Genomic DNA, 25,515 nt, shown 5'->3' with positions numbered 1-25,515 from the left:
TAGTCTTCACCATCTCACCAAAACCTTTTTTTGACAACCACGCATCAATAGTTCGGAAAGGTTTAGGTCCCCAATCTTTTTCCGTTGACTTCACCACTATGGCACAGTAATCGGAGACTTCCCTTCGTTGTACATACTTGATCCTGCCTGTTGACCAAAACGCTGGAGCTTTGCCTCGTCAAACTTGGATCGACTTCTGCGCCGTGTTAGCCTCCGTCCTTCACCGTGATCCACCTCAAGAACCTGCAAAAGACGAAACGGCGCCGCTGCGGCCGATCACGCTCCGACACCCAAGTCAGCGACTGAACCACCAATTACTTAAGAGTAAAACTCAAGAACTCTAAGGAACCGTGACAAGTTCTCCTCAGCGTACTCAAAACTTGCAAGCGTAAAGAAACAATCTGAAAATCCGTACCTCAGAAGTTCGTTGGAAACTCTTATATACCTGGGCACTTTCTCTCTCCTGGTAGTTACACATCTGGACACGTGGCTCACATCCAGCTGTACACGTGCCATCATCTGGAGCATCCTTGACTTGGGCGCTATTTCTTACTCTTCAGGTTTGTTGGCTAAGTTACTTATGCATGATACAACTCAGTGCATAGCTGCCTTGGAGCGTGATCTCTACTGGGTGGCGAGTTCGGGTGCCTTCGTACACACCTTCCCTGTGGTCTCGCCGGCCGCCTTCATGATCTACCCTACCTGTTTCACCGTATATGCTCAAGTAAGCTGTCTCCCGACCTCAGCCTCTGGCCAGCTGGGAAATGACTATCTGCCTTCATCTTCGGCGATGTCCTCGTTTCGGCGATCTCTAATCACTTGGTCGCCTGGGTTCACATCTGGCGACTTCATCTTCAACCCGGTGACCGCCGGTTTAGGCATGCTGGAGATCGGAACATGCCAACTTAACAACTGGCGACTACACCAACCCCCCGACTTCCTTCCCTTCTGCCAACCAGGTGCCCCATCCAACACGCCTATATAACAGCTCGATGCCACGTCATCACTTCCGACTACCAGGGCGATACAATACTGTTTGCACATAGGCCACTTTTCTATCCATTCCTCTGTAACCAACACTCTATCTATTCTACTCTTTGCCGACCCATTTGAGTTAAACCAAGTATATTTTTTGCCCACAATAGGAGTGTCCAACAACAAATTATCATCAATAAAGCTATTAAAACCTCTAATCTCACTTGCGTAATTCACTCTATTCGTGCTTCCTTTCCTTTCAGCTCGACTTCTGATAGCATTAAAATTGCCACATAAACACCAATACGCCTCTTGTGAGATAAATTTGATATTGGATAACTCCATCCACAGGGTCTTATTATCTCTCAAGTTACAGGCAACGTAGATATTAACCACAACACATCTCAGATTATCTTTAACATGACTGCCGTAGACCGCAATGTACCCCTTTCCCATAAGGTGATTTTCATATGTGAAAGCTTCTTGATGCCACATTGACAACATTCCTCCACTTCCATTCTCCCCTTCATAGTGTATCCAACCCACTTTATTGCTCCCACACAAAGAGTAACATTTAGCATCAGATAAAGTCTTCACTTTTGTTTCTTGCAAACACACAAAATCAGCACCCTCATTCGCTATAATATGTCTCAGGTACCTAGTTTTATTACCTCCCCCCAATCCTCTTATATTGAAGGTCACAATAATCATAAAACACTATTATCATTCCCTTCTTTATGGCCAAACGCCATCTCCGAGTCTCTTACTTCCATACCATTGTATTCTTTAATAACCTCCTGTTCATCTTCTCAGCACAACAAACCAATTTTCTTTCCAATTGCCCACAGCTACGGTGATTCCACTATGCTCGCCTGGGAGTGTCTTTCACTAATCCTTGCCGACCGCCTCGGGTGTGATCGTGATTCCCCCACAATGCCAAGGCCTTTCTTCTTTCTCAGACGTTGCGGTGAGTTTGACTTGCATTTCTCTACTACTCCCCCATCTTCAGAAGGGGGCTCTGATAGTGCTCCCATCATTGCTCTTCCAGACGCACATTGTTCCCCCATGCTTACCTCTTTCTTAGATGATGAACCACTTTCCAACACAAGACCCGCTGCTTTTGGTTCGTGTAGGAGAACCCGTCATTTTACTCCACTGGGACTCACCCCTGGGTCCCCTAACGGGCTTACGCGCTCCAACAAGCTATTTCCTGTTTCATCCTTTAAGCCACACTCCTCTTCATCTATCTTCTTTCCAGCACCATCAACTTCCTCTTCTGACTGGGCTAAGTGCACGGACCAGCCCCCTACGAAATGGGCATCTTTCTTTCTTTCAAGGCCCGTTGTCCCACATGTAACTGGTAAGTTATTTCCACACTCCAGCTCTATCACCAATTTTGCCAACTCAGCTTGTATTGGTTTGCCGCACCCAACTACCCCACAGTCATCATCAGAGAAAGATATCAAGTCAACATTAACAAATCCTTTATGCCCATATCTTTCTCCTTCTATTAAGGTTTTTTCACCTTTCCACTAACAACCTTTTGTTTTTGAAGAGGAGCCCACATATAACAGTTTTGTCTCATTCGGGTACTGTTCATCATCTTCTTCCACCGTCTTTTTTCCTTCCCCTTCTCGTTTTGAATAGTGTTCCTCCTCCCTCCATAATCTATTATCGTCCTCACCGTTCATCCTCGTGAAAACTGTTTCTTCTATGTAAGTTTATGAGGAAGATACACTCTCCGACAATGTAGAGGATGATATGACGTTCTTGCCCCTGCCTCCATACCAGCATGGGCTCTCCTCTTCAATGAGAATATTGCATAGCTGATTGTTGATTCGCACACATTCTTCCATTCTAGCACTCTCACACTTCAGGATTCGAACTTGTAATCTCGCAAATTCCAAATTCTCCCATGACTCTGTAGAGCTGTCAATACCTACCAGCATAGCCGACGGGGCTAGAGCTCCTATCAATTTGGTAAAGCACTCTTCATTCCACAGAGGAAGCGACAATCCGTAGCACCTCACCCAAATTGATTTATGACTTGGACCACTGGAGAGCGACCAAGGCTTAATGCTTTCAAACACACAATCAACCCACTCACTATTTACCTTTATAAAATTCTCCATTTTCTCCCCTTCTCTTGGTGTAAGCAATACAAGGTTGTCCCCCAAAGCTCTTACACGTAACATGTTTATGCCCCCTGTCACCAACTCCTCCACCAACTGTTCAACGTTCTTACCACCCTAAGTTTCCCCACCGCACTCCTATCCATCCACGGTAACACACGTTGTTGTTTTTTGAAACTTACTCCCTTCCACTGATTCGTAGTTGTACCGGTAGCAACTTCTGCATAAGACCTATTTCCTTTCTTCTCCACCCATATGTCCTCCCTTCTCTGTTCTCCCCCTGTCACCGTGACTTTCTTGTGGGCATGACTATCTTCATTCTGCCGCGCCCTATAGGGAGCCCTCCGAAGCCTCCCTTCTGTCCTGCTTTGTTCCTCCATATTCCTTCGGTACTTTGGGATGTTCACAAATAGCTTCTTATTCCCTACATATAACTGATCTAGCTCTCTTTCCAGATGTCCCACATCTCTCATTCCAAAGAACCGCACAAAACCGAATCTCCTTCCCCATTTATTTAATTTTCGAGAGATGAAAACGTCTTTCACACGAGCCCACTTTTGAAACACCTTGAACATGTCTACCTCTCCCACTCCGTTTGGGAAGTTCGAGAAGAAAAACGTTGTGACCCCTTCATCTTCATGACAACTCAAACGGCCTCTGCGTTGCTCCATAGTTCTATATTTGCTTTTATCCTTCCTTCCTCTCAGCCTTGGTTGTCTTACTGCAATTCATGACAACCTAACACACTACTGGAGATCCTTTGGTGTTGCTGGCTATAGGAGCTGAGATCTAGCCGTAGATGTCCAGTAGTGTGTTGGGTCTGGCAAGCAAGCCCATTTAGCTTCCTCACAATCTGTCAAGGAATAAGCTCTGCTGGTTTAAGACATGGGGAGGTAATGGAATCATGTAGTTGGTTGTTTTGTTCCTCTGATAGTCATGGGTGAAATTTTGTTGGAGCAGTGTGTAAGCATGTTAAGCAAAGTATCATAGAAGCTGGCGATGGTACTGAGGTAGATCTTGAATGGGCATATCAATCAACATAAGCTTTGGTCCTCTGGAATGTATTGCAGGAGCTAGCTTTAGACAATCAGGAGTAGTAAGTTTTATCCCCTGGTATGGTTTAGGTCTGCATTGGGTATGTGAAGCTGCTAGTTTGGTGGAGGTGTAGGTCCCTAAGCTTGGCAAGGAGCTAGTACCAGAGTGGTTGTGTAGTTTTTTGTTCGGCTTTATATGCTTTCAAGGGATATGTACGGGGTGTTAAATGGTCGTTGGTTCAAGCTTTAAGGAAGGTCTTCTCTGGAGGAATATGTTGGTTGGAGAGTTGGTTGTGCAAGATTCTGGGTTGAAGATGGTCATGTGCATTGGTTGGGCTGCCCTTGGACGGTGTGCTGGTTGGAGGGCAGATTGGAGTGTTGGTTGGTGCCTTTGGAGTGCTGTTATGCTGATGCTGTCAAAGCTGGTTTTTAGCTTGGCCGCTGGAAAATTCAACAAGGATGGTTTAGGTGCAGTTTTGGTAACCTGTGCTAGTTGGATGGCTGGACCACTAGCTGTTCTGCAAACCAGTTCTGATGTTGGTGGCCTTTTGGTTACGTACCTGAGGTGGAACTCTAGTGGGATGGGGGGTTTGTGGGTTGCCGCTCTTGATGCTACGATAGGTAGCATTCTGAGAGTGTGTTTTTTCGGGTTGTATAAGGGTTGGAACACCCTTGAAGTGTCCCTTTTAATTTTATTTAATTATTTGCTGATAAAAAAATATTTATAAGTAAGGAAACATCCTATCACTACAAGAAAATGTGTCATTATTTAAGTCGAGCGTGGATGTCATTTGTGTCGGCCAAACCCACGCAATACGAGCGCAAAATCGTTTTCTCGTGGACCTTTCGACGCATGTCGTGCAAAGAGAAAATGAAAATAATAATAATAATAATATTGCATCAGCTAGATTGACGCATAATTTGAGTCGTGCGTCAGCTTGACTAACAATAATGTTTAGAAAATATATATTTAATTGATACGTTGGCTGGACCGACACATGGGTATATTTAAATATTTTTACTTTTTCTAAAGATTTATTTATTTTTAATTTATAATGCTGTAATAAATATTTTAATTTTAAATAGTTTATTGTAAGTATATTTTTACTAGCACGCGGGTATTCTATAAAACAATGAATTATAATAATAAAATATTATAATAAGAAAAAATTATAATATTAAAAAATAAAATAGATTACTATGCAACATTATTTTTTTAAGTATATCTATAATAAATAAAGAAACAAATTAAAAATTAGATGTAACAATAAATAATAAATAATAATATATATAAAAAAGAAAAAAATAAAAGTACAAATGAGATATAACAATAATAATTCAAAACATAATTAAAAATATACTTATTTAATGTAACTATCAAATTTAAAGTGTTGACCACCATTACAAAAATTATTGTTGTTAGCCTCCCAAAAACTCACAAAGATTAAAAGAGACACTAAACTCATTCTAATTATCATTTAGTGTCTCTTTTTTAATCTTTGTGTGGATTTTTTGGGAGGCTAATATCAATATTTCTTGTAATGCACATATTAGGAAAGTCAACATATTTTAATAAGTCAACATGTAAGATTTAAACTATTCCAAAAAAAATAAATATCGTTGTACATGTAATTACCAATATAGTCATGTGTGTATGTTCCATTTGTACTTTAAAACTCATTATATTATTTAATCAACAAATTTAAAATAAACAACTGATTAACGATTTTAATTCAATAACTATCACAAAATGTTTTTGAAAAAAGAATTACCATAAGTAGCAATAAATAAGAGAAAAAAGAAATTTTATTGACAAAACATGTCAAGCAACAAACAATAGGAACTGAATTACATAAATTTCTTACTTTAGCAAGCATAAATTGAGTGTTGAGCACTATTGAGTTATAATGTCACTAGTGAAAAATGTAAAAATAACGACTATTTACTTAATGTATTTTTACGGTTAGACGTCGTCATTCAAATCACGGTGGCATTTTTTAAATTAACTTCATTTACGAATACAACTATTTGTAATAACAACATTCTTAAATCATACGCTTTGATTTAAGAATTCGGTTATTCCTAACAGTCGCATTCTTAAATCAAAGCGCTTGATTTATGAATGCGGCTTTACCTATAGCTGCATTCTTTTATCAAAGCGCGTGATTTAAGAATGCAACTATTACAATTAGCTGCATTCTTAAATTATTTTTTACCCTAACTCTGAAGCGCACCACTTATGCTTCCATACTTTCTTTCTCTTCTTTGCGCTTCGTATTTGCTCTCTGTTTCTACTCTGGTGTTTCGCTTTTCTTTTGCGAGCTTCATTGTGTTTTCGTGCCATTGTAAGTTCGTTGGAACTCTCTTTCTTCTTCTCCAATGATTTAAAAAAAATCATTTCTCTTACTTTGTTTGTTTTCTTGCATTGCTCGAAGTACTGTTTCATTGCCTTTGTAGCTATTTGTGTGGGTTTTTGCTTTGCTCCGTCGCTGCTGCCATGTCCGTTGTCGCATCTGCTGTCGTCGGTCCCCTGCCACTCTTCACCAACATTGCCTTCACGCACAAGGTTGGTGGTGTTTTAAATTATTTTTGAATTTTTTTAATGTTATGAATTTGTTTATTTTTAAAATTTATATTATTTTGTATTTATTATTAATTTATATTATGTTAGTTGTTAGTTTAGAATAGAATTATTGTGTTGGTATTGAGTCCGATGGTGTTCGACCCTCAGCAAACGTGTGAGATAAAACACTCATTAGAAAACACCTAAATGACTATTACAGGGTATAATGGACCGAAATTGGATTAATTTTGTTCGCATAAGTGATGAGTACAAAAGAGGAGTAAAAGAATTTATACTTTTTGCGCAACGTAACGTGAATAATAATGGTCATGATGGAGCAAAGATCAAGTGTCAATGTATTAACTATTTGAATGGACAGATACTAGATGTTAAGTTAATCAAGGAATACCTTCTATGAGATAGGTTTCTTCGATCTTATACAACTTGGACATGGCATGGTGAATTATTAAATTTACCACATGTTTTTGTAACTGAAGAATATGTGGGGTCCACCATGGATGATGCAATACATGATAATGTACGTGATGATCGATAGGAGGACATGATTCGTGATGTGGAAACTAAGTCTTTTGTAGAAGCTCATGGATATGGAAGTATGTCAAGCGATTCAGAGACTCCATTGTATCCTGGATCAACTAACTTCACACAGTTGTCGACGATATTAAGATTGATGAATTATAAGGCAATAAATGGATGCACTAATAAAAACTTAACGAAATTGCTTTAGTTGTTGAACGTTATCACTACAAGAAAATCTGCAATTACATGCAGCCAAAATCCATATGTAAGACTAAATATTTGTATGTAAAACAGAGTTACATACGAATTCGTATGTAACAATTTTTTTTTTTTTAACATTAAAGTTGTAATGCAACAAATTTTAACGCTTCGCGAGAGATCAGGTAGAGGTACGAGGGTACATCGAGTTGAGAACGACCTTCTCTGATAGCACCGTGGCTAAGACAATTACCATTGTGGTTAACGCGTCTTCAGCTTATAAAACTTTAATTAACCTTGAAAATAATATTGAATGGGATTTAAAATTGTTGAGAGTCAATGAAAATTGTTTAATTTAAAAACAAAAGCGTGGGAAAATTTATAGTTGGATAGATAAAACCTAAAATTAATAAAATTAAACACAATTATAGAAAAAACATAGATTCAAGCCTCTTCTAAAATTTCGAGTTAGTTGTGTATAACTTTTTTAAAATTATAATGGGCCTCTAATAAATATGAACTAAGTTTTGCTATTGTGAGAAAAAAAAAGTGTTAAACTTGCCCATACTAAAATAATATCCCATATCTTTGAAAGTTCAATCATAAAAGACAAGTGACTACTAAAAACCAAAAGAAAATGAAAGATATAGGTCCCATAACACAAAAAGTTTTGTCGGTGGCCATTGTTAGTGTGTTTCATATTGATATCATGTGCAAATGTGTAAAAGTTTTTTTTTTAAAACAATTAGTTTATTAATTAAAATAGTTTATATATTTTTATTAATTTTGTAAAATATAATTTTTAATTTATTTATAAAATAATTTTACCTTGTACAGAGAAACGAAATTTTTTTGTTAAAAGATTTACCTTCAAAAATACAATCTAACACCGAATAATAAACTTATATCCATAGTTTTTCAATTGTTTTAGTAAAGATAAGTAGTACTTTTCTTTTCTTTTACTAAAAGATCTTTTCTTTTTCTTTCCAGCAGAAAAGGTTTGTCATGAACACGAGTTTGAGAAATTCTAAATTGTTCTGTGTTATCCTGACTTACATTGCTGAAACGAAGATAATTTATAATTTTTTTATATTACTTTAACTATTGTAAACAAATATAACACTATATCCCAAACGAAGAACAAAGAAAAACACTCTGCTGTGCAAGTACAAGTAAAATATTTTGTATCTTAACAGATATTGAAATTCTAATTTATATATTTTTTATATTGTTATAACTTTTTAATGTATTCGTCTGTTATATATAGATAATTAAAAATATTATGTGTATTCAAATTGTAAATTTAAAATTATTTTAAAGGATTAGGTATGTTTAAAGTTATGCACTTAAGTTAAATCCCTCTTAACTTTTTTATATAGTCTTGATATTCCTTTAGTCTTTAGTGTTTTTCTTTCTTTTTACTGTTTTGCTTAAGACTGAGGCAATGAAGGTTAGCTTCTTCTTTTCCAATTTTTCAAATGACCATGACGAAAGAGGTATGTGATAATTTTTCAGAGGAGGAGAAGAATCAAGGATATTTTTATTTCAAAGAGATTAAAAGTAAAAAAAAAAAAAAGGTTTGATTTTGTCAAATTTCAAAAAGTGATTAATGCAGAAGTGCTGTAAAGAAGGTTAAACTTACTATGGATAGGAACGTGAAAACTTAGTTTGATCTCTTAGTGTGTATAAGACTTGAAAAATCTGGTGAAATCATCTAATTGGCTTTCCAATTTAGTAATGAGAAACACTATTCATGTATCTTTTTTGTCACTTTAGGTATGTTTTACGTGAGTCACTTATAGTATAGCTGGTTTTTTTTCTTCAGCAAATAGTAATGAAATTAAATGGGACCACTTTAGGATGCTCTAACCCTTATATAGTAAAATGATGTTCACAGATTACCTTTCCAACTTCATATAAGCCAACAAGACCTCCTACAATCTAACCCATCTCTACCAAAATAACAAAGAATAACAAGGATCAATCCTTATAACAAACTAAATTGAATGCATACAAACCAATGGTTCAAGACACCAATCAGAGAATGAGAAATTAGCTGACGGTATCTTTGAAGAGATCCATGACCAAACCTTAATCTGTGCTAGAGAGAACACTTCAATGTGATCAACCACTCCACCTTTAAATAAACAGTTGTTCCTATGCCTCCATATCTCACTAATCAATGCAATCCACACATTGCCCAGAATAAGATTAACTGAAGTGGGTGCATCTAGAATCTTGAAATGTTCAAAATGAGACCTAGGATCCATAAAATCGACTGATCTTACTCCTAACCATTCATAAAAATGATTCTAAATTAACCAAGCAACTCTGCATTCGCAAAACAAATTATTTGTTGACTCCTCAGACCTCCTACACAAGCAACACATATTACTCTCAATCTCGATTCCTCTTCTCTCCAGATTAACCTTACAAGCAACCTTGTTTTTCATCACTCTCCAAGATGTGACATGAGCTGAGGGAAGCGCCTTAATTTTCCATAAAAAATTATATCTTCTTGAGACTTCCTCACTTCCTTCTCCCCTTAAAAAAACATAAGCGGACTTAACTGAAAACTCTGTTGACTCACTATCCTTCCATACCCATCTATCCATTGTTTCCATCTCGAGCATCTTATTAGAGATCAACTCTAAGAGTTGACTTTCTTGCTCCTCTTCCCAAGCAAACAAACCCCTTCTCCACCTTAATTTCCACTCCCAGGACCTGTTCCCCCATATTCCGCAATCACATAATTTTGCCTCCTTATTAACAGACAAAGAAAATAACCTTGGAAATATGCTTTTCAAGTCTTCTGAGTCTATCCAATTGTCTGACCAAAACATAACCTCTCTCCCGTTACCGACCTCCAAAGACAAACGATCTTCAAACTTCCCTCCTCATTTATTCAGACCTCCAGACCTTCCTTAAATCTCTCCACCACAGAGAGACCTTACTATTAATATCTCGTTGCTCCTTCAAACCTCTCCATCCTCCACACTTAGAATCCAATACCTCCCTCCACAACCCCCCGTTTCCGTGTTTAGGCGCCAAACCCATTTTTCCAACAACGCCAAATTAAATTGCCTGATATTAATAATGTCGAGCCCTCCTGCATCCTTGGATTTACAAATCTTACCCCATGCCACCCATGCAACCTTCCTTCCATCTGACCCCCAACCCCACAAAAAATCCCTCTGCAGACTCACAATCTTCTTTAAAACAATAGACGGTATCTTGAACAGAGAAAGATAGAACAAAGGTATTGACAACAAGACAAACTTAATTAAGCATATCCTCCCTGCCATCGAGATAAATCTTCCTTTCCACCTACCTAGCCCTTTCTTTACCCTATTAACCACTTCATCCCAGAACTCACTCCTCTTATGACACCCCCCTACAGGCATCCCCAAATATTTAAAAGGAATTCTCATCACCTCACAATTTAAAATAGTTGCAAAGTGGAGAATCTTCGTCTGCTCCACCCCAATCCCACCAATTCTACTCTTGGAGAAATTCACCTTAAGACCAGATGCCAACTCAAAACAGTTCAACATAACCTTTATATTAAATACACTTTTGCTCTTTGCCTTACAAAAGAACAAAATGTCATCAGCATCCTAGAGCATATTTACTTTTACCGATTTATTCCCAATCTCCAAGCTCTCAATCAAGTTTTTCTCAACCACGGTCCTAGATACCTCGGCTAACCCTTCAGTCGCTATAAGAAACAAGAATGGAGCTAACAGATCACCTTGTCTCAACCCTTTCTTCGGAAAAAATTCCTTAGTAGGACTCCTGTTTACGAGAATTGACATCGATGCTGATTCCAAACAAGCTTTAATCCAAGAAATCCACTTTTCGCAAAAGCCAAGCCTTCCTAGCATATAATATATAAAATCCCACCTCACAGAGTTGTAAGCCTTCTCATAATCCACCTTGAAAAACACACAACTTTTCTTCTTCCTCTTCAACTCTTCTAAGGCTTCATTGGCTACCAAAATACTATCCAATAACCCCATTCCTTCAAGAAAGACAGATTGCCTAACGTCGATAACTTTACTGATGACTTTTTTCAACCTAATAGTCAAAATCTTCGAAACCGTTTTATACACACTCAACCAACGAAATTGGTCTATAATCATTAAGCTGTTGCAGATTATAGTATAATTGTATAATGAGGAGATCATGGTTCAAAATATACTAACACAAGATGGAGTCATCACAAGAAACAAGGAAAGTTAAAGGAAAGGAAAAGAATACAGGTCATCGAAGAGGCTTTCAAAGGAGCTTTATAAGCAGCAAAGCTAAGGAGTTGAAGAAAGAACTTCTTTAAGTCAAGAAGACTTTAGGACTCTTACAAAATGTAAAAAAAGAAAAGAAAAATCCAAAGAGAAAAAAGTCTACAACTTTTGTGGTCTTGTTTGGTCATCTTCTTTATAGTTTTTGTGTTTGTTTCCTAGGATAAGTATAGTAGAATAAGAAAATGGGACCACACTCATTCTAACAATAAAGTGTGTATATAAATGTTGACACTTCCCGTAGCCTTACATAATTGTTTGGCATTGGTATTGTTGAGTTACCATTCATTACATAATGGCAACTGAGAGAGTACTTCACATGAAGGGTGGTGAGGGAGAAACCAGCTATACCAGAAACTCCTTACTTCAGGTATCATCTCTTTTCCGCTTTAGAAAACAAAACGCATATAAAATACATAGAGTTTTTTTTTTTTTTACTTGCAAATATGCTAAAAAGAAAAGAGTTTATGACAATGATATATATAAACTATTAGATGGTGACCCAAATTAAATTTGGTGTAGAGAAAAGTGGGAAGCATAGTGAAACCTATACTTGAAGATAATGTAAAACTGTTGATGTCAAACATAACTTCAGAAAGCTGTTGGAAAGTTGCTGATTTGGGATGCTCTTCGGGGCCAAATTCACTCTTATTTGTGTCAACTATGGTAAGCCTAATGGATAAGGCTAGCTTGAGCTTAAACCAAAGTAGGCCTCGTGTATTGCAAATTTACATGAATGATCTATTTGGAAATGACTTCAACAGCTTCTTCAAGTTGATCCCTGACTTCTTAGAAAGAATACACAAAGAGAAAAACCAGAATCATGGAAGATGCTTTATTCATGCAACACCCGGAAACTTCTATGGAAGGCTTTTTCCTGATGATTACATCCACTTCTTTCATTCCTCCTACAGTCTGCATTGGCTATCTCAGGTCAATTCCACCAAATTAACCAAGCTTTTCCTACCATTATGTTATGGATACAAATTACTTGCAAAGAAAAGTGCTGGCTCAAGCATTTAAAGTCATAGATTGCTACATTTTATATTTGGCTTTACAATTCCCAAGTTAACTCTTTGGTCTCAATTTGTATGGTATCAGGCACCAACTTCGACCAACATAGCTGAACCACTCAACAAGGGAAACGTTTATATAACAAGTGCCAACCCTCCTTCAGTCTATGAAGCATACTTGAAGCAATTTGAAAAGGATTTCAAACTTTTTCTTAAATCACGCTCGGAGGAACTAAGGTCGGGTGGTAGCATGTTACTCACGTTCATGGGTAGAGATGAAACATATAAAATTGGTCATCCTACAGAGGTAATCGGAATGGTACTCAATGACATGGTCCAAGAGGTAAGCGATAAGGTTTATAGATGATTGGCCAACACTGCACCAACACATCAAAATAGTAGTTGTATTATTTGTACGAAATAAGGTTGTTTTATTTGCTCTTTATGATTGTAGGGTCTACTTGATGAGAAAAAGTTAGACTACTTTGATCTACCTATATATTGTCCCACTGCTGAAGAAGTTAGACAAGTGATTGAAGCAGAAGGATCTTTTACCCTTCAAACTTTGAGGACTTTCAACATAGGTTGGAACGCAAATCTTCATGAGGATGTTGGTGATTCTAACCTTGATAGCAAAATGAAAGGAGAGTTCATAGTTAAGTCCATTAGAGCTGTTTTTGAACCTGTTTTGTCAGTTGAGTTTGGGCAAGATAACATGGATGAATTGTTCACCAGATTTGCAAACCAAGTTGTCCAACTCATTGAGTTTGAGACGTTGGAGTATACTAACGTGGTAGTGTCCATCACCAAAGTTTCTTGAATATATATATACTTCGATTATGCTAGTTTAGTGGCCTTGTCATTTTGGATTCTTATATATATATATATATATTCGGTTCTATATAGTATCTATTTTGATTTCAATAGTGTATTAGACTTGATAAAGCTCAAATTTACACGGATGGTTTACCCAAAGATAAATAATGTTTAGTATCATTTTGTAATTCATACATTGATAATATTTATACTTTTTCTCTTTATTGATCACTTTAATTTAACCTTTATAAAAATGCTGTTTCCAAATTAAAATAACCCTTACTTTTAACTTTTTAACAAAATTGTAAATACACCAGTTCAGGTTAAATTGGTCACGTCACTCGACATCATTCACCGACTGACTAAGTAATCAACCACATTAAGGGACAAACTAACAATAAATTATTAGTAAGAAAACATCTTATCACTACAAGAAAACACGTCATTAGTTGCCATATATTTGCGTCGACCAAGCGTGGACGTCATTTGTGTTGACCAAACCCACACAATGCGAACACAAAATCATTTTCTCGTGGGCCTTACAACGCATGTGAGACGAGCAAAGAAGAAGTGAAATAATAATAATAATAATAATAATAATAATAATAATAATAATAATAATAATAATAATAATAATAATAATATTGTATAAGCTAGATTGACGCATAATTTGAGTCGTGCATCGGTCTAGCCGACAATAATATCCAGAAAAGATATATTTAATTGATGCGTTAGCTTGACCAACAATAATGTTTAGAAAATATATATTTAATTGATACGTCGGCTAGACCGACACATGGGTATATTTAAATATTTTTACTTTTTTAAAACCCGCGGGTATTTTATAAAACAATGAATTATAATAATAAAATTTTATAATAAGAAAAAATTATAATATTAAAAAATAAAATAGATTACTATGCAACATTATTTTTGCAAGTATATCTATAATAAATAAAGAAACAAATTAAAAATTAGATGTAACAATAAATAATAAATAATAATATATATAAAAAAGAAAAAAATAAAAGTACAAATTAGATATAACAATAATAATTCAAAACATAATTATAAATATACTTATTTAATGTAACTATCAAATTTAAAGTGTTGACCACCATTTAAAAAACTATTGTTGTTAGCATAAAAAAAAACTCACACAAAGATTAAAAAAGACACTAAATTACTTATTCTAATTATCGTTTAGTGTCTTCTTTTTAATTTTTGTGTAGCTTTTTGGGAGGTTAATATCAATATTTCTTGTAATGCACATATTAGGAAAGTCAACACATTTTAATAATGCAACAGGTAAGATTTAAACTATTCAAAAAAATAAATAATATAATTGTACAAATGTAATTACCAATATAGTCATATGTGTGTAGGTTCCATTTGTACTTTAAAGCTCATTATATTATTTAATCAACAAATTTAAAATAAACAACTAATTAATGATTTTAATTCAATAACTATCTCATAAAGTTTTTGAAAAAATAATTACAATAAATAGCAATAACTAAGAGAAAAAAGAAATTTTATTGACAAAATATGTGAAGCAACAAACAATAAGAACTAAATTACATAAATTTCTTACTTTAGCAAGCATAAATTGAGTGTTGAGCATTATTGGGTTATAATGTCACTAGTGCAAAATGTAAAAATAACGACTATTTACTTAATGCATTTTTATGGTTAGACACCGTCATTCAAATCACGATGGCATTTTTTAAATTAACTTCATTTACGAATATAGCTATTTTTAATAACAACATTCTTAAATCATACTCTTTGATTTAAGAATTCGGCTATTCGTAATAGTCGCATTCTTAAATTCAAGCGTTTGATTTAAGAATGCGGCTTTACCTATAGCCGCATTCTTATATCAAAGCGCATGATTTAAGAATACGGCTATTTAATAGTCGCATTCTTAAATTATTTTTTACCCTAACTGTGAAGCGCGCCACTTACACTTTCATACTTTCTTTCCCTTCTTTGCGCTTCGTGTTTGCTCTCTATTTCTACTCTGGTGTTTCGCTTTTCTTTTGCGAGCTTCATTGTGTTGTCGTGCCATTGTAAGTTCGTTGGAGCTCTCTTTCTTCTTCTCCAATGATTTATAAAAAAAAATTGTTTCTCTTACTTTGTTTGTTTTCTTGCATTTCTCGAAGTACTGTTTCATTGCCTTCGTAGCTACTTGTGTGAGTTTTTGCTTTGTTCCGGCGCTGCTGCCACGTCCGTTGTCGCGTCTGCTGTCGCCAGTCTCTTGCCACTCTTCACCAACGTTGCCTTCACGCACAAGGTTGGTGGTGTTTTAAATTTGTTTGAATTTTTTTAATGTTATGAATTTGTTTATTTTTTCTTTATTATAATTTTTATTTTTTAAAATTTATAATATTTTGTATTTAGTATAATTTGTATTTATTATTAATTTATATTATGTTAGTTGTTAGTTTAGAATAGAATTATCGTGTTGGTATTGAGTCCGAGGGTGTTTGACCCTCAGCAAATGTGTGAGATAGAACACTCATTATTAAACAGCTGAATGACTATTACAGGATATAATTGATCGAAATTGGATTAATTTTGTTCGCATAAGTGATGAGTACAAAAGAGAAGTAAAAGAATTTATACTTTTTGCATAACGTCACATGAATAATAATGGTCATGATGGAGCAAAGAACAAGTGTCCGTGTGTTAACTATTTGAATTGAAGATAATTAGGGAACACATTCTATGGGATGAGTTTCTTCGATCTTATACAACTTGGACATGACATGGTGAATTATTAAATTTACCACATGTTTTTGTAACTGAAGAATATGTGGGATCCACCATGGATGATGCAATACATGATAATGTACATGATGATCGATTGTAGGACATGATTCGTGATGTGGAAACTGAGTCTTTTGTAGAAGCGCATGGATATGGAATTATGTCAAGCGATGCAGAGACTCCATTGTATCCTGGATCAACTAACTTCACACAGTTGTCGACGGTGTTAAGATTAATGAATTAGAAGGCAATAAATGGATGGATTGATAAAAACTTAATGAAATTGCTTCAGTTGTTGAAGGATATCACTACAAGAAAATCTCCAATTACATACAACCAAAATCCGTATGTAAGACCAAATATCCGTATGTAAAACAGAGTTACATACGAATCCGTATGTAACAATTTTTAATTTTTTAAATTAAAGTTGTAATGCAACATATTTTAACGCTTCGCGAGAGATCAGGTGAAGGTATGAGGGTACATCGAGTTGAGAACGACCTTCTCTGATAGCACCGTGGCTAGGACAATTACCATTGTGGTTAACACGTCTTCGGCTTATAAAACTTTAATTAACCTTGAAAATAATATTGAATGGGATTTAAAATTGTTGAGAGTCAATTAAAATTGTTTAATTTAAAAACAAAAGCGTGGGAAAATTTATAGTTGGATAGATGAAAAGTAAAATTAATAAAATAATACACAATTATAGAAAAAACATAGATTCAAGCCTCTTCTAAAATTTCGAGTTAGTTGTGTATAACTTTTTTAAAATTATAATGGGCCTCTAATAAATATGAACTAAGTTTTGCTATTGTGAGAAAAAAAAGTGTTAAACTTGCCCCTACTAAAATAATATCCCATATCTTTGAAAGTTCAATCATAAAAGACAAGTGACTACTAAAAACCAAAAGAAAATGAAAGATATAGGTCCCATAACACAAAAAGTTTTGTCGCCGGCCATTGTTAGTGTGTTTCATATTGATATCATGTGCAAATGTGTAATAGTTTTTTTTAAAACAATTAGTTTATTAATTAAAATAGTTTATATATTTTTATTAAAACAAAACGCATATAAAATACAAAGAGGGTTTTCTTTTTTGTACTTGCAAATATGCTAAAAAGAAAAGAGTTTATGACAATGATATATATATATATATATATTATTAGATGGTGACCCAAATTAAATTTGGTGTAGAGAGAAGTGGGAAGCATAGTGAAACCTATACTTGAAGATAATGTAAAACTGTTGATGTCAAACATAACTTCAGAAAGCTGTTTGAAAGTAGCTGATTTGGGATGCTCTTCGGGTCCAAATTCACTCTTATTTGTGTCAACTATGGTAACCCTAATGGAGCCAAATTCACTCTTATTTGTGTCAACTATGGTAACCCTAATGGATAAGGCTAGCTTGAGCTTAAACCAGAGTTTTTTGATCGGCAAAATAAATAAATAAAATGGAACTACTTCAGGGGTGGTTCAACCCTTATACACATAAAACTCAACACCAAACCCGCGAAAGACCACCAAAACTAACTAAACAAAGCCTCGCCCTTACTAATCCTACAAACAAACTTCAGGAAACTAACCTCATACACACCAATGGTTCTAGACACCAGTCAGAAAAGGAGAAAGCAACGCCCCGAGACTTTGTAGTGACCCAGTACCAAACTTTAACTTGTACCAATGCAAAAACTTCAAACGCTTCAACCACTCCTCCTTTGAAAATTATGCGATTCCTGTGACTCCAGATTTCACTAACCACCCCAACCCAGATTGTGTCCCATATAGTACGAACCGACTCAGAAGGTATATTCAACCTAAATTGATCGAAGTTAAACCTCAGCTCTATATGAGACACAAACAAGACCCCAATCCACCTGTAACATAAACTCCAAACTCGCCACGCAAAACTGCACCCGAAGAATAAATGACTACAGGACTCTTCCTCCTTCCCACACAAAACGCACCTCAAACTTTCTAACTGCACCTCTCTTCTTCTAAGATTTATCCTAGTAGCAAGCTCGTTTTCCAACACCCTCCAAGCCAAAAGCAAAGCAGAAGGAACTGCCTTGCTCCTCCATAACTTGCTAAAAATCGGCGAAGCATCCACCTCATTGTCCTTCCTGACAAGGTTGTAAGCAAAACTAACTGTAAAAGTTTGGAGACCCCCCTCCTTCCAAATCCAACTATCAACCTCTCTTGGGGCAGCCCCAGCCCCAAGCAGCAGTTGGCTCATCTGATCCGCCATCGGGTTCTCCCATTCGAAGAAAAATCTTCTCCAAGCTAGTTGCCAAACCCATCTTCCATTAGACCAAAAACCACACTCCAACAAATTTGCGTTTTTGTTAGAGCTAATCGAAAATAGTCTTGGAAAAACGTTCTTCAGTGCCTCGCCCTTCAGCCACCTATCCTTCCAGAAATAAATATCCTTTTCGTCGCCTACTTTCCACTCAAAACTGTCTTCGAAACTTCTCCCCCAGCTCTCTGAAGACCAAACCTCTTTCAAATCCTTCCTCCAAAGAGAACAACTCCTGCCTTTACCTCCCTCTCCCATAAATCTCCACCCACCATATTTAGAAATGAGAACTTCCTTCCAAAGGCCTCCCTCGTCCGAACCCAACCTCCAAATCCACTTTCCCAACAAAGTCAAGTTGAACAACTTTGGATCTATAATACCTAACCCCCCGAACTCACGAGGCTTACAAGCCAAGTTCCATGAAGCCCAAGCGATCTTCCTTCCATCTGCACCCCAACCCCAGAGAAAATTTCTTTGTATCTTAACCAACTTCTCAGCCACCCCAGAAGGCAATTTGAAAAGCGACATAAAGAATAACGGAATAGACGAAAGTACAGACCGGATCAGGCATATCCTTCCAGCCATCGACAAACATCTTCCCTTCCACCTACTTAATCTGGCCTAAACTTTCTCAATCACCCCATTCCAAAAAGCACCGCACTTATGACTCCCACCAACTGGCATTCCCAAGTATATGAACAGAGAAGCCATCGTATCACAATTAAGAATCGCTACAAAACGCTGAAGCGTGACTTGATCCATCCCAGTCCCTCCAATGTACACCTCGTGTATTGCAAATTTACATGGATGATCTATTTGGAAATGACTTCAACAGCTTCTTCAAGTTGATCCTTGACTTCTTAGAAAGAATACACAGAGAAAAACCAGAATCATGGAAGATTCTTTATTCATGCAACACCCGGAAACTTCTATGGAAAGCTTTTTCCTGATGATTACATCCACTTCTTTCATTCCTCCTACAGTCTGCATTGGCTATCTCAGGTCAATTCCACCAAATTAACCAAGCTTTTCCTACCATTATGTTATGGATACAAATTACTTGCAAAGAAAAGTGCTGGCTCAAGCATTTAAAGTCATAGATTGCTACATTTTATATTTGGCTTTACAATTCCCAAGTTAACTCTTTGGTCTCAATTTGTATGGTATCAGGCACCAACTTCGACCAACATAGCTGAACCACTCAACAAGGGAAACGTTTACATAAAAAGTGCCAACCCTGCTTCAGTCTATGAAGCATACTTAAAGCAATTTGAAAAGGATTTCAAACTTTTTCTTAAATCACGCTCGGAGGAACTAAGGTCGGGTGGTAGCATGTTACTCACGTTCATTGGTAGAGAAACCCATAAAATTGGTAATCCTGCAGAGGTAATCGGAATGGTACTCAATGATATGGTCCAAGAGGTAAGCGATTAGGTTTATAGATGATTGGCCAACACTGCACCAACACATCAAAATAGTTGTTGCATTATTGTGTATGTGTATCAGACATAATATCACAAACCACTAACTGCGCTTTATAACTATTTTCCTTTTATTTTCATATCGCACATTACAAATCCACAACGAAAAGGGACTAGTGTTCACTTTGAAAACTGTGATGGAGATCCAATCGACTAGAGATTAAGACATTTCATTGTATATAAGTGGGTGCAAACCTCACCTCATGAGCTGGTTTTATGGGATTGAGTTAGGTTTAAAGTTCACTTTATAAAATGGTATCAGAACCATTTAAAGTTTATCCTAGCGAGTGTTTGTTAGGTCTATCGTGTCACCCGCTATCGGACCGTTATCGGATCACCCATAATATGTTATCCCACACACGAGATCCCACATCGACTAGAGATTAGGTCATTGTATATAAGTAGATGCAAACCTCACCTCATGAGTCGGTTTTATGGAGTTGAGTTAGGCTTAAAATCTACTTTGTAATAAATTGTGATTCCTCAATTTGATTTAAAACTATAATTTACACTAAATTTTATAATAATTTATATGTTGTTTTATAACTAGGTCGCATTTTATTATTTTATCATTGATTTTGTATATTGTGTTGTATTGGATGTTAACCCTGTGGTGGATTTTTCGTGCTTGCTACTAGAAAGCTAGCAATAGGAAATAAGGTTTCTTTATGATTGTAGGTTCTACTTGATGAGAAAAAGTTAGACTGCTTTGATCTACCTATATATGGTCCCACTGCTGAAGAAGTTAGACAAGTGATTGAAGCAGAAGGGTCTTTTACCATTCAAGCATTGAGGACTTTCAAGATAGGTTGGGACGCAAATCTTCATGAGGATGTTGGTGATTCTAACCTTGATAGCAAAATGAAAGGAGAGTTCATAGTTAAGTCCATTAGAGCTGTTTTTGAACCTGTTTTGTCAGTTGAGTTTGGGCAAGATAACATGGATGAATTGTTCACAAGATATGCAAAGCAAGTTGTCCAACTCATTGAGTTTGAGACGTTGGAGTATACTAACGTGGTAGTGTCCATCACCAAAGTTTCTTGAATATATATATATATATATATATATATATATATATATATATATATATATATATATATATATATATATATATATATATATATATATATCGGATGGGTTAAGTATATATGACCAACCTTTTTGGATGTGTTAAGTATTTTGGATTTACTAATAATATTAATTGGATTCTTTCTAGGTTAAACTTCGATTATGCTTGTTTAGTGGCCTTGTCATTTTGGATTCTTATAGGTCAAATTTACACGGATGGTTTAACCAAAGATAAATAATGTTTAGTATCATTTTGTAATTGATAAATTGATCATATTTATACTTTTTCTCTTTATTGATCACTTTAATTTAACCTTTATAAAAATGTTGTTTCTATATTAAAATAACCCTTATTTTCAATTTTTTAACAAAATTGTAAATGTACCAGTTGAGGTCAAATTGACCACGTCACTCGACATCATTTACCGGTCGACCAGACAATCAACCACATTAAAGGACAAATTAACAATAAATGATAAGTAAGAAAACATCCTATCACTACAAAAAAATGCGTCATTAGTTGTCATATATTTGCGTCGACCAAGCGTGGACGTCATTTGTGTCGACCAAACCCACAATGTGAATGCAAAATCGTTTTCTCGTGGACCTTCAGACGCATGTGGGATGCGAAAAGAGGAAGTGAAAAAAAAGAAAATAATAATAATATTGCGTCAGCTTGATTGATGCATAATTTGAGTCATGCGTCAGCCTGACCGACAATAATGTCCGAAAAAGATATATGTAATGCTTGTTGAACCTTATGAAAGGTAACTTACTACAAAATTATGCTTCAGAAAAAGCCTAAGTGTGTTGCAATTTCCTACGCACTAGAACTGCACAAATATGTAGGAAACTTCACAGATAAAACTGCAACTTTTGATATAAACAAAACCTCCCCTGTATCTACAGCTTCCTCCTCCTAATCTGTTTTCCAAGGTCCCTTCCACTTATCTACATTCCCAAGGAATCCTCCACCTAACTAAGAGCTCACTCTTCTTCATCTTTCTCCTCCACCTAAGAACAATTTGTCTATTGATTTTCTGTAGCTGCTGTCTAATTCTACAGCTCCTTAAAACTTCACCTACACTGAAAACACAGAGGCAACAACTCTACTAATCTTCATCCCTGCTAGCGCACATCAACATAAAACCAGCAGGGAGTGGTGGCATTATGCTACAAAGTTGCATAGACTGGTATAACAGAACCAACAGAGCATAGGCATTTTGTGGGTGACAACATAATCCCTGCATCAGACAACTCTCCTACCACAAATCTACTCCTTCTCATCCACTTATACACCTCACCCTTCCATAACAACACTAGGATTTCAGAAACACACTTCACATCTAGTTCTTAATACACAAAATAGGATTCAACAACCATTCCGAAAAGGAAAAAATAAAAATAAAGGAATGCATTCTACTTTTCAACCAAAGCCAGCACTTCAGTTGCGTCATTTGGAAGATTTCTTCCTCATCTGCAACTCCCTCCTTGAAGATAATAAGGTTCCTTTGTTTAGATACTCCACACCACAACCATTCACATTCTTTTCCACACCAAATTTTGAGAAAATGAGCCTTGTGGTAAGCAGAATTGCTCGAAATGATTCTTCAAGTCATCATGTTGGACAAACAATACATCAATCCATCTAAAGCAACGACCACACACCCCTTGAGCTATCTTACACTTTAAGAAGAGATGTTGTGAAGGTTCGTTTACAATTAGGCACATAACACACTCATGTGAGACATCTCCACCCCTCTCTTAGAGAGATTAACTCTTGTTGGGATACGATCCACCATTACCCTCCATGTCGTTGTCAAGATATTTGGGAAAACTTTAAACATACAAAAAAAGCCTGAATACATTCTGATGAAGCCCAATTCCATGATTTGCAAGACGAGCATAAGCTTTTTTTACTGAAAAATCTCCAGATTCGTCACCATCCCATACTTGCCTATCCTTCACCTCCTTAAGCAGTTTGACTCTTTCTAGGAGCCTTAGAAGCCCTTCTTCTTGTGTAGTCTCCCATTGGAAACTATCCCTTCTCCACTTAAGCCCCCAGTGCCACACAGAGTCTTCCCACTCCCCTACATCTGCCACCATCATTCCCTTATCCATAGACACAAAATACAACCTACGATACGTATTGATGAGAGGAGTACAACCAGCCCAAGCATCGTCCCAGAACCTGACCTTGTCCCCGCTACCCACTCTCCACCGTACAACTTCTTTAAACCAACCTCCATCTTGTCCCTCTCTACTACTTTTAGATAAGTCACACCACCAATACGAGTGATATTTCACATTTAACTGACTTTGGGCAATTTGCGAGTCATATTTAGATAGAAAAATATCCTTCCACCTTCCTTTTTCTTCACTTAAGAGCCTCCACTACCACTTTACTAAGAGAGCCACATTGAAAATTCTGACATCTTTAATTCCAATCCCTCACTCCTCCCGAGGTTTACAATGATTGTCCCAACTCACCCACGCAATAGATATTTTATCCTTTCCTATCCCCACAAAAAGCTTCTCTGAATGCTAATAATTTTATCACACACTAATTTTGGAACTTTATAGAAGGAGAAATAAAACAGGGGTATGGACGTGAAAACCCACTTGATCAAGCAGATTCTACCCGTCAACGACAAGATTATCCCCTTCCAGACACTTAGCTTAACACTAACGTTACTCACAATAGGTTCTTAAAACGTTTTCCTTCTAGGGTTACCACCAACTTCTAACCCTAGGTATACACTGCAAGAAATTTGATATTTACATACGAATCTACATCCGTATGTAAAGTGAGCATTACATACAGATTTTACATACGGATTTGGATTCGTATGTAAAGTGAGCGTTACATACGGATTTTTAATTAAATAAAATTATAATATTAAAATTATAAAAAATTAAAAAATAAATAAATAAATATAAATAGTAGTATCAATAATAATATTTCATATTGATTGTCTCCATCTAAATCATATTAAAATTAAAATTATTAATATTTTTATTAATATTAATATTAATAATAACAATATTAATATTAATGATAATATTCATATTAATATTAATATCAATATTAAAAATAATAATAATAATAACTATAATAAAATTCATAATAGGACAAAAGAATTTGTTTGGTGTAGTGGTTAAAGGTAACACTTTCTTAATACGATCGATAAAACCGGTCTGTATTGGTCTAGACTTATAAGGTCCTTCATTTTAGGAACAAGAGTAATGAAGGACGCATTACACCCTTTTGAGATGCACCCCGTCTCCTGAAAGAGGTGAACAACAACTACAATATCATGCTTCAGCACGTCCCAGCTATCTAGCATCCCTCTGTCCTTTAAAAAAGTCGTTTGGCAATCATCTATAACCTCAGGTAACACTTTTTTGATACGACAAGATAAAACCTTCGTGATAATTTTATACAACGAGCCCATAAGAGAAATTGACCTGTATTGGTCTAAACTTATAGGGTCCTGCACTTTAGGAACAAAAGTAATGAAGGACACATTACACCCTTTTGGGATGCACCCCCGTCTCTTGAAAGAGGTGAACAACAACTACAATATCATGCTTCAACACTTCCCATCTACCCTTAATAAAGTTAGAATTGAAGTCATCTGGACCAGGGCTTTTTGACCCCTCACACAAACAAATAGCACTTTTAACTTCTTCCTCAGAGAATTTGGATACCATACTTAGACTGACCTCCACAAACAAGGTCTTGAACTCAACGTTATCAAGTCTGACTCCAAAATCTTGAGAAGCAGAAAATCTAGCTTCATAAAGCTTCAGTGCCTCCCTACGAACAACCTCAGGCTCCGCACACCACACACCTCCCATATCAACACCCTTAACCTCATTCCTAAGCTTCCTCCATCTGATTACAGAATAATAAAACTTGGAGTTAGAATCCCCAAACGCAAGCCAATTATTTCTAGCTTTCTGCCTGAAAAGAGACTCAAGTTTTTTATTAATCTCTTCTACATGACTAAAGAGGGCTACTCTCCTCATCCTCAAACTCTCAGGTAGGGCATCATCTTCATCTTGGCCATCTAGCCCCTCAATCTCCTTTAAAACCATATTGTTCCTGATTCCAGGTGCCCGATCAAGTCTCTATTCCACCTCTTAAGATCTGCTTTCAGACACTTCATTTTAACTTTGAACACAAACATACTATTTCCTTGACCAGGACAAGAGTTCTATTTTTCCTTCACCATATCCTTGAACCCAGGCTCCTTCAACCACACATCTAAAGACCTGAAAGGCTTCGACCCCCAGTCTCTCACCACTGATTTAACCACAATT

General features: G+C 36.2%; 4 protein-coding genes and 1 pseudogene across 4 annotated transcripts; 2 read left to right on the top strand and 3 right to left on the bottom strand.

The window, feature by feature from the left end:
- Positions 1-3,184: 3,184 nt before the first annotated feature.
- LOC137809243 (uncharacterized) lies at positions 3,185-3,778 on the bottom strand. Its single transcript, XM_068610381.1, has one exon. It carries the CDS (start codon positions 3,776-3,778, stop codon positions 3,185-3,187), a length of 594 nt encoding a protein of 197 aa, XP_068466482.1.
- A 6,796-nt stretch (positions 3,779-10,574) lies between these two features.
- On the bottom strand, positions 10,575-11,584 carry LOC137809238 (uncharacterized). Its single transcript, XM_068610375.1, has 4 exons — positions 11,346-11,584; positions 11,081-11,237; positions 10,774-10,960; positions 10,575-10,675 (listed from the first exon to the last, which is right to left on the bottom strand). The coding sequence occupies exons 1-4, from the start codon at positions 11,582-11,584 to the stop codon at positions 10,575-10,577; spliced, it is 684 nt and encodes a 227-aa protein (XP_068466476.1).
- Positions 11,585-11,983: 399 nt separating this feature from the next.
- LOC137822527 (probable caffeine synthase MTL2) lies at positions 11,984-13,677 on the top strand. Its single transcript, XM_068627424.1, has 4 exons — positions 11,984-12,110; positions 12,263-12,673; positions 12,842-13,096; positions 13,208-13,677. Exons 1-4 carry the CDS (start codon positions 12,036-12,038, stop codon positions 13,571-13,573), a joined length of 1,107 nt encoding a protein of 368 aa, XP_068483525.1. The 5' UTR covers positions 11,984-12,035; the 3' UTR covers positions 13,574-13,677.
- Positions 13,678-16,447: 2,770 nt separating this feature from the next.
- Positions 16,448-21,170, top strand: LOC137809230 (7-methylxanthosine synthase 1-like; annotated as a pseudogene).
- Positions 21,171-24,717: 3,547 nt separating this feature from the next.
- LOC137809223 (uncharacterized) lies at positions 24,718-25,290 on the bottom strand. Its single transcript, XM_068610359.1, has one exon. The coding sequence runs from the start codon at positions 25,288-25,290 to the stop codon at positions 24,718-24,720; it is 573 nt and encodes a 190-aa protein (XP_068466460.1).
- Positions 25,291-25,515: the final 225 nt, after the last annotated feature.

Source organism: Phaseolus vulgaris, chromosome 11, assembly GCF_000499845.2.
Source record: "Phaseolus vulgaris cultivar G19833 chromosome 11, P. vulgaris v2.0, whole genome shotgun sequence".
In the NCBI taxonomy this organism is placed as follows: Eukaryota; Viridiplantae; Streptophyta; class Magnoliopsida; order Fabales; family Fabaceae; genus Phaseolus; species Phaseolus vulgaris.
Note: the sequence above shows the minus strand (reverse complement) of the source record. Positions and strands in the feature narration are given on the sequence as shown.

What these genes read in the sequence shown, in the direction of transcription:
- LOC137809243 (XM_068610381.1), bottom strand. Translation starts at nt 3,778, where the DNA reads ATGGAGCAACGCAGAGGCCGTTTGAGTTGTCATGAAGATGAAGGGGTC.
- LOC137809238 (XM_068610375.1), bottom strand. Translation starts at nt 11,584, where the DNA reads ATGATTATAGACCAATTTCGTTGGTTGAGTGTGTATAAAACGGTTTCG. An exon ending in TGGAGATTGGGAATAAATCG is followed by an intron (nt 10,961 to 11,080) that starts GTAAAAGTAAAT and finishes TCTGGTCTTAAG; the next exon opens with GTGAATTTCTCCAAGAGTAG. An exon ending in TAGGGTAAAGAAAGGGCTAG is followed by an intron (nt 10,676 to 10,773) that starts GTAGGTGGAAAG and finishes TCTCTGTTCAAG; the next exon opens with ATACCGTCTATTGTTTTAAA.
- LOC137822527 (XM_068627424.1), top strand. Translation starts at nt 12,036, where the DNA reads ATGGCAACTGAGAGAGTACTTCACATGAAGGGTGGTGAGGGAGAAACC. An exon ending in CCAGAAACTCCTTACTTCAG is followed by an intron (nt 12,111 to 12,262) that starts GTATCATCTCTT and finishes AATTTGGTGTAG; the next exon opens with AGAAAAGTGGGAAGCATAGT. An exon ending in TCAATGACATGGTCCAAGAG is followed by an intron (nt 13,097 to 13,207) that starts GTAAGCGATAAG and finishes TTATGATTGTAG; the next exon opens with GGTCTACTTGATGAGAAAAA.
- LOC137809223 (XM_068610359.1), bottom strand. Translation starts at nt 25,290, where the DNA reads ATGGTTTTAAAGGAGATTGAGGGGCTAGATGGCCAAGATGAAGATGAT.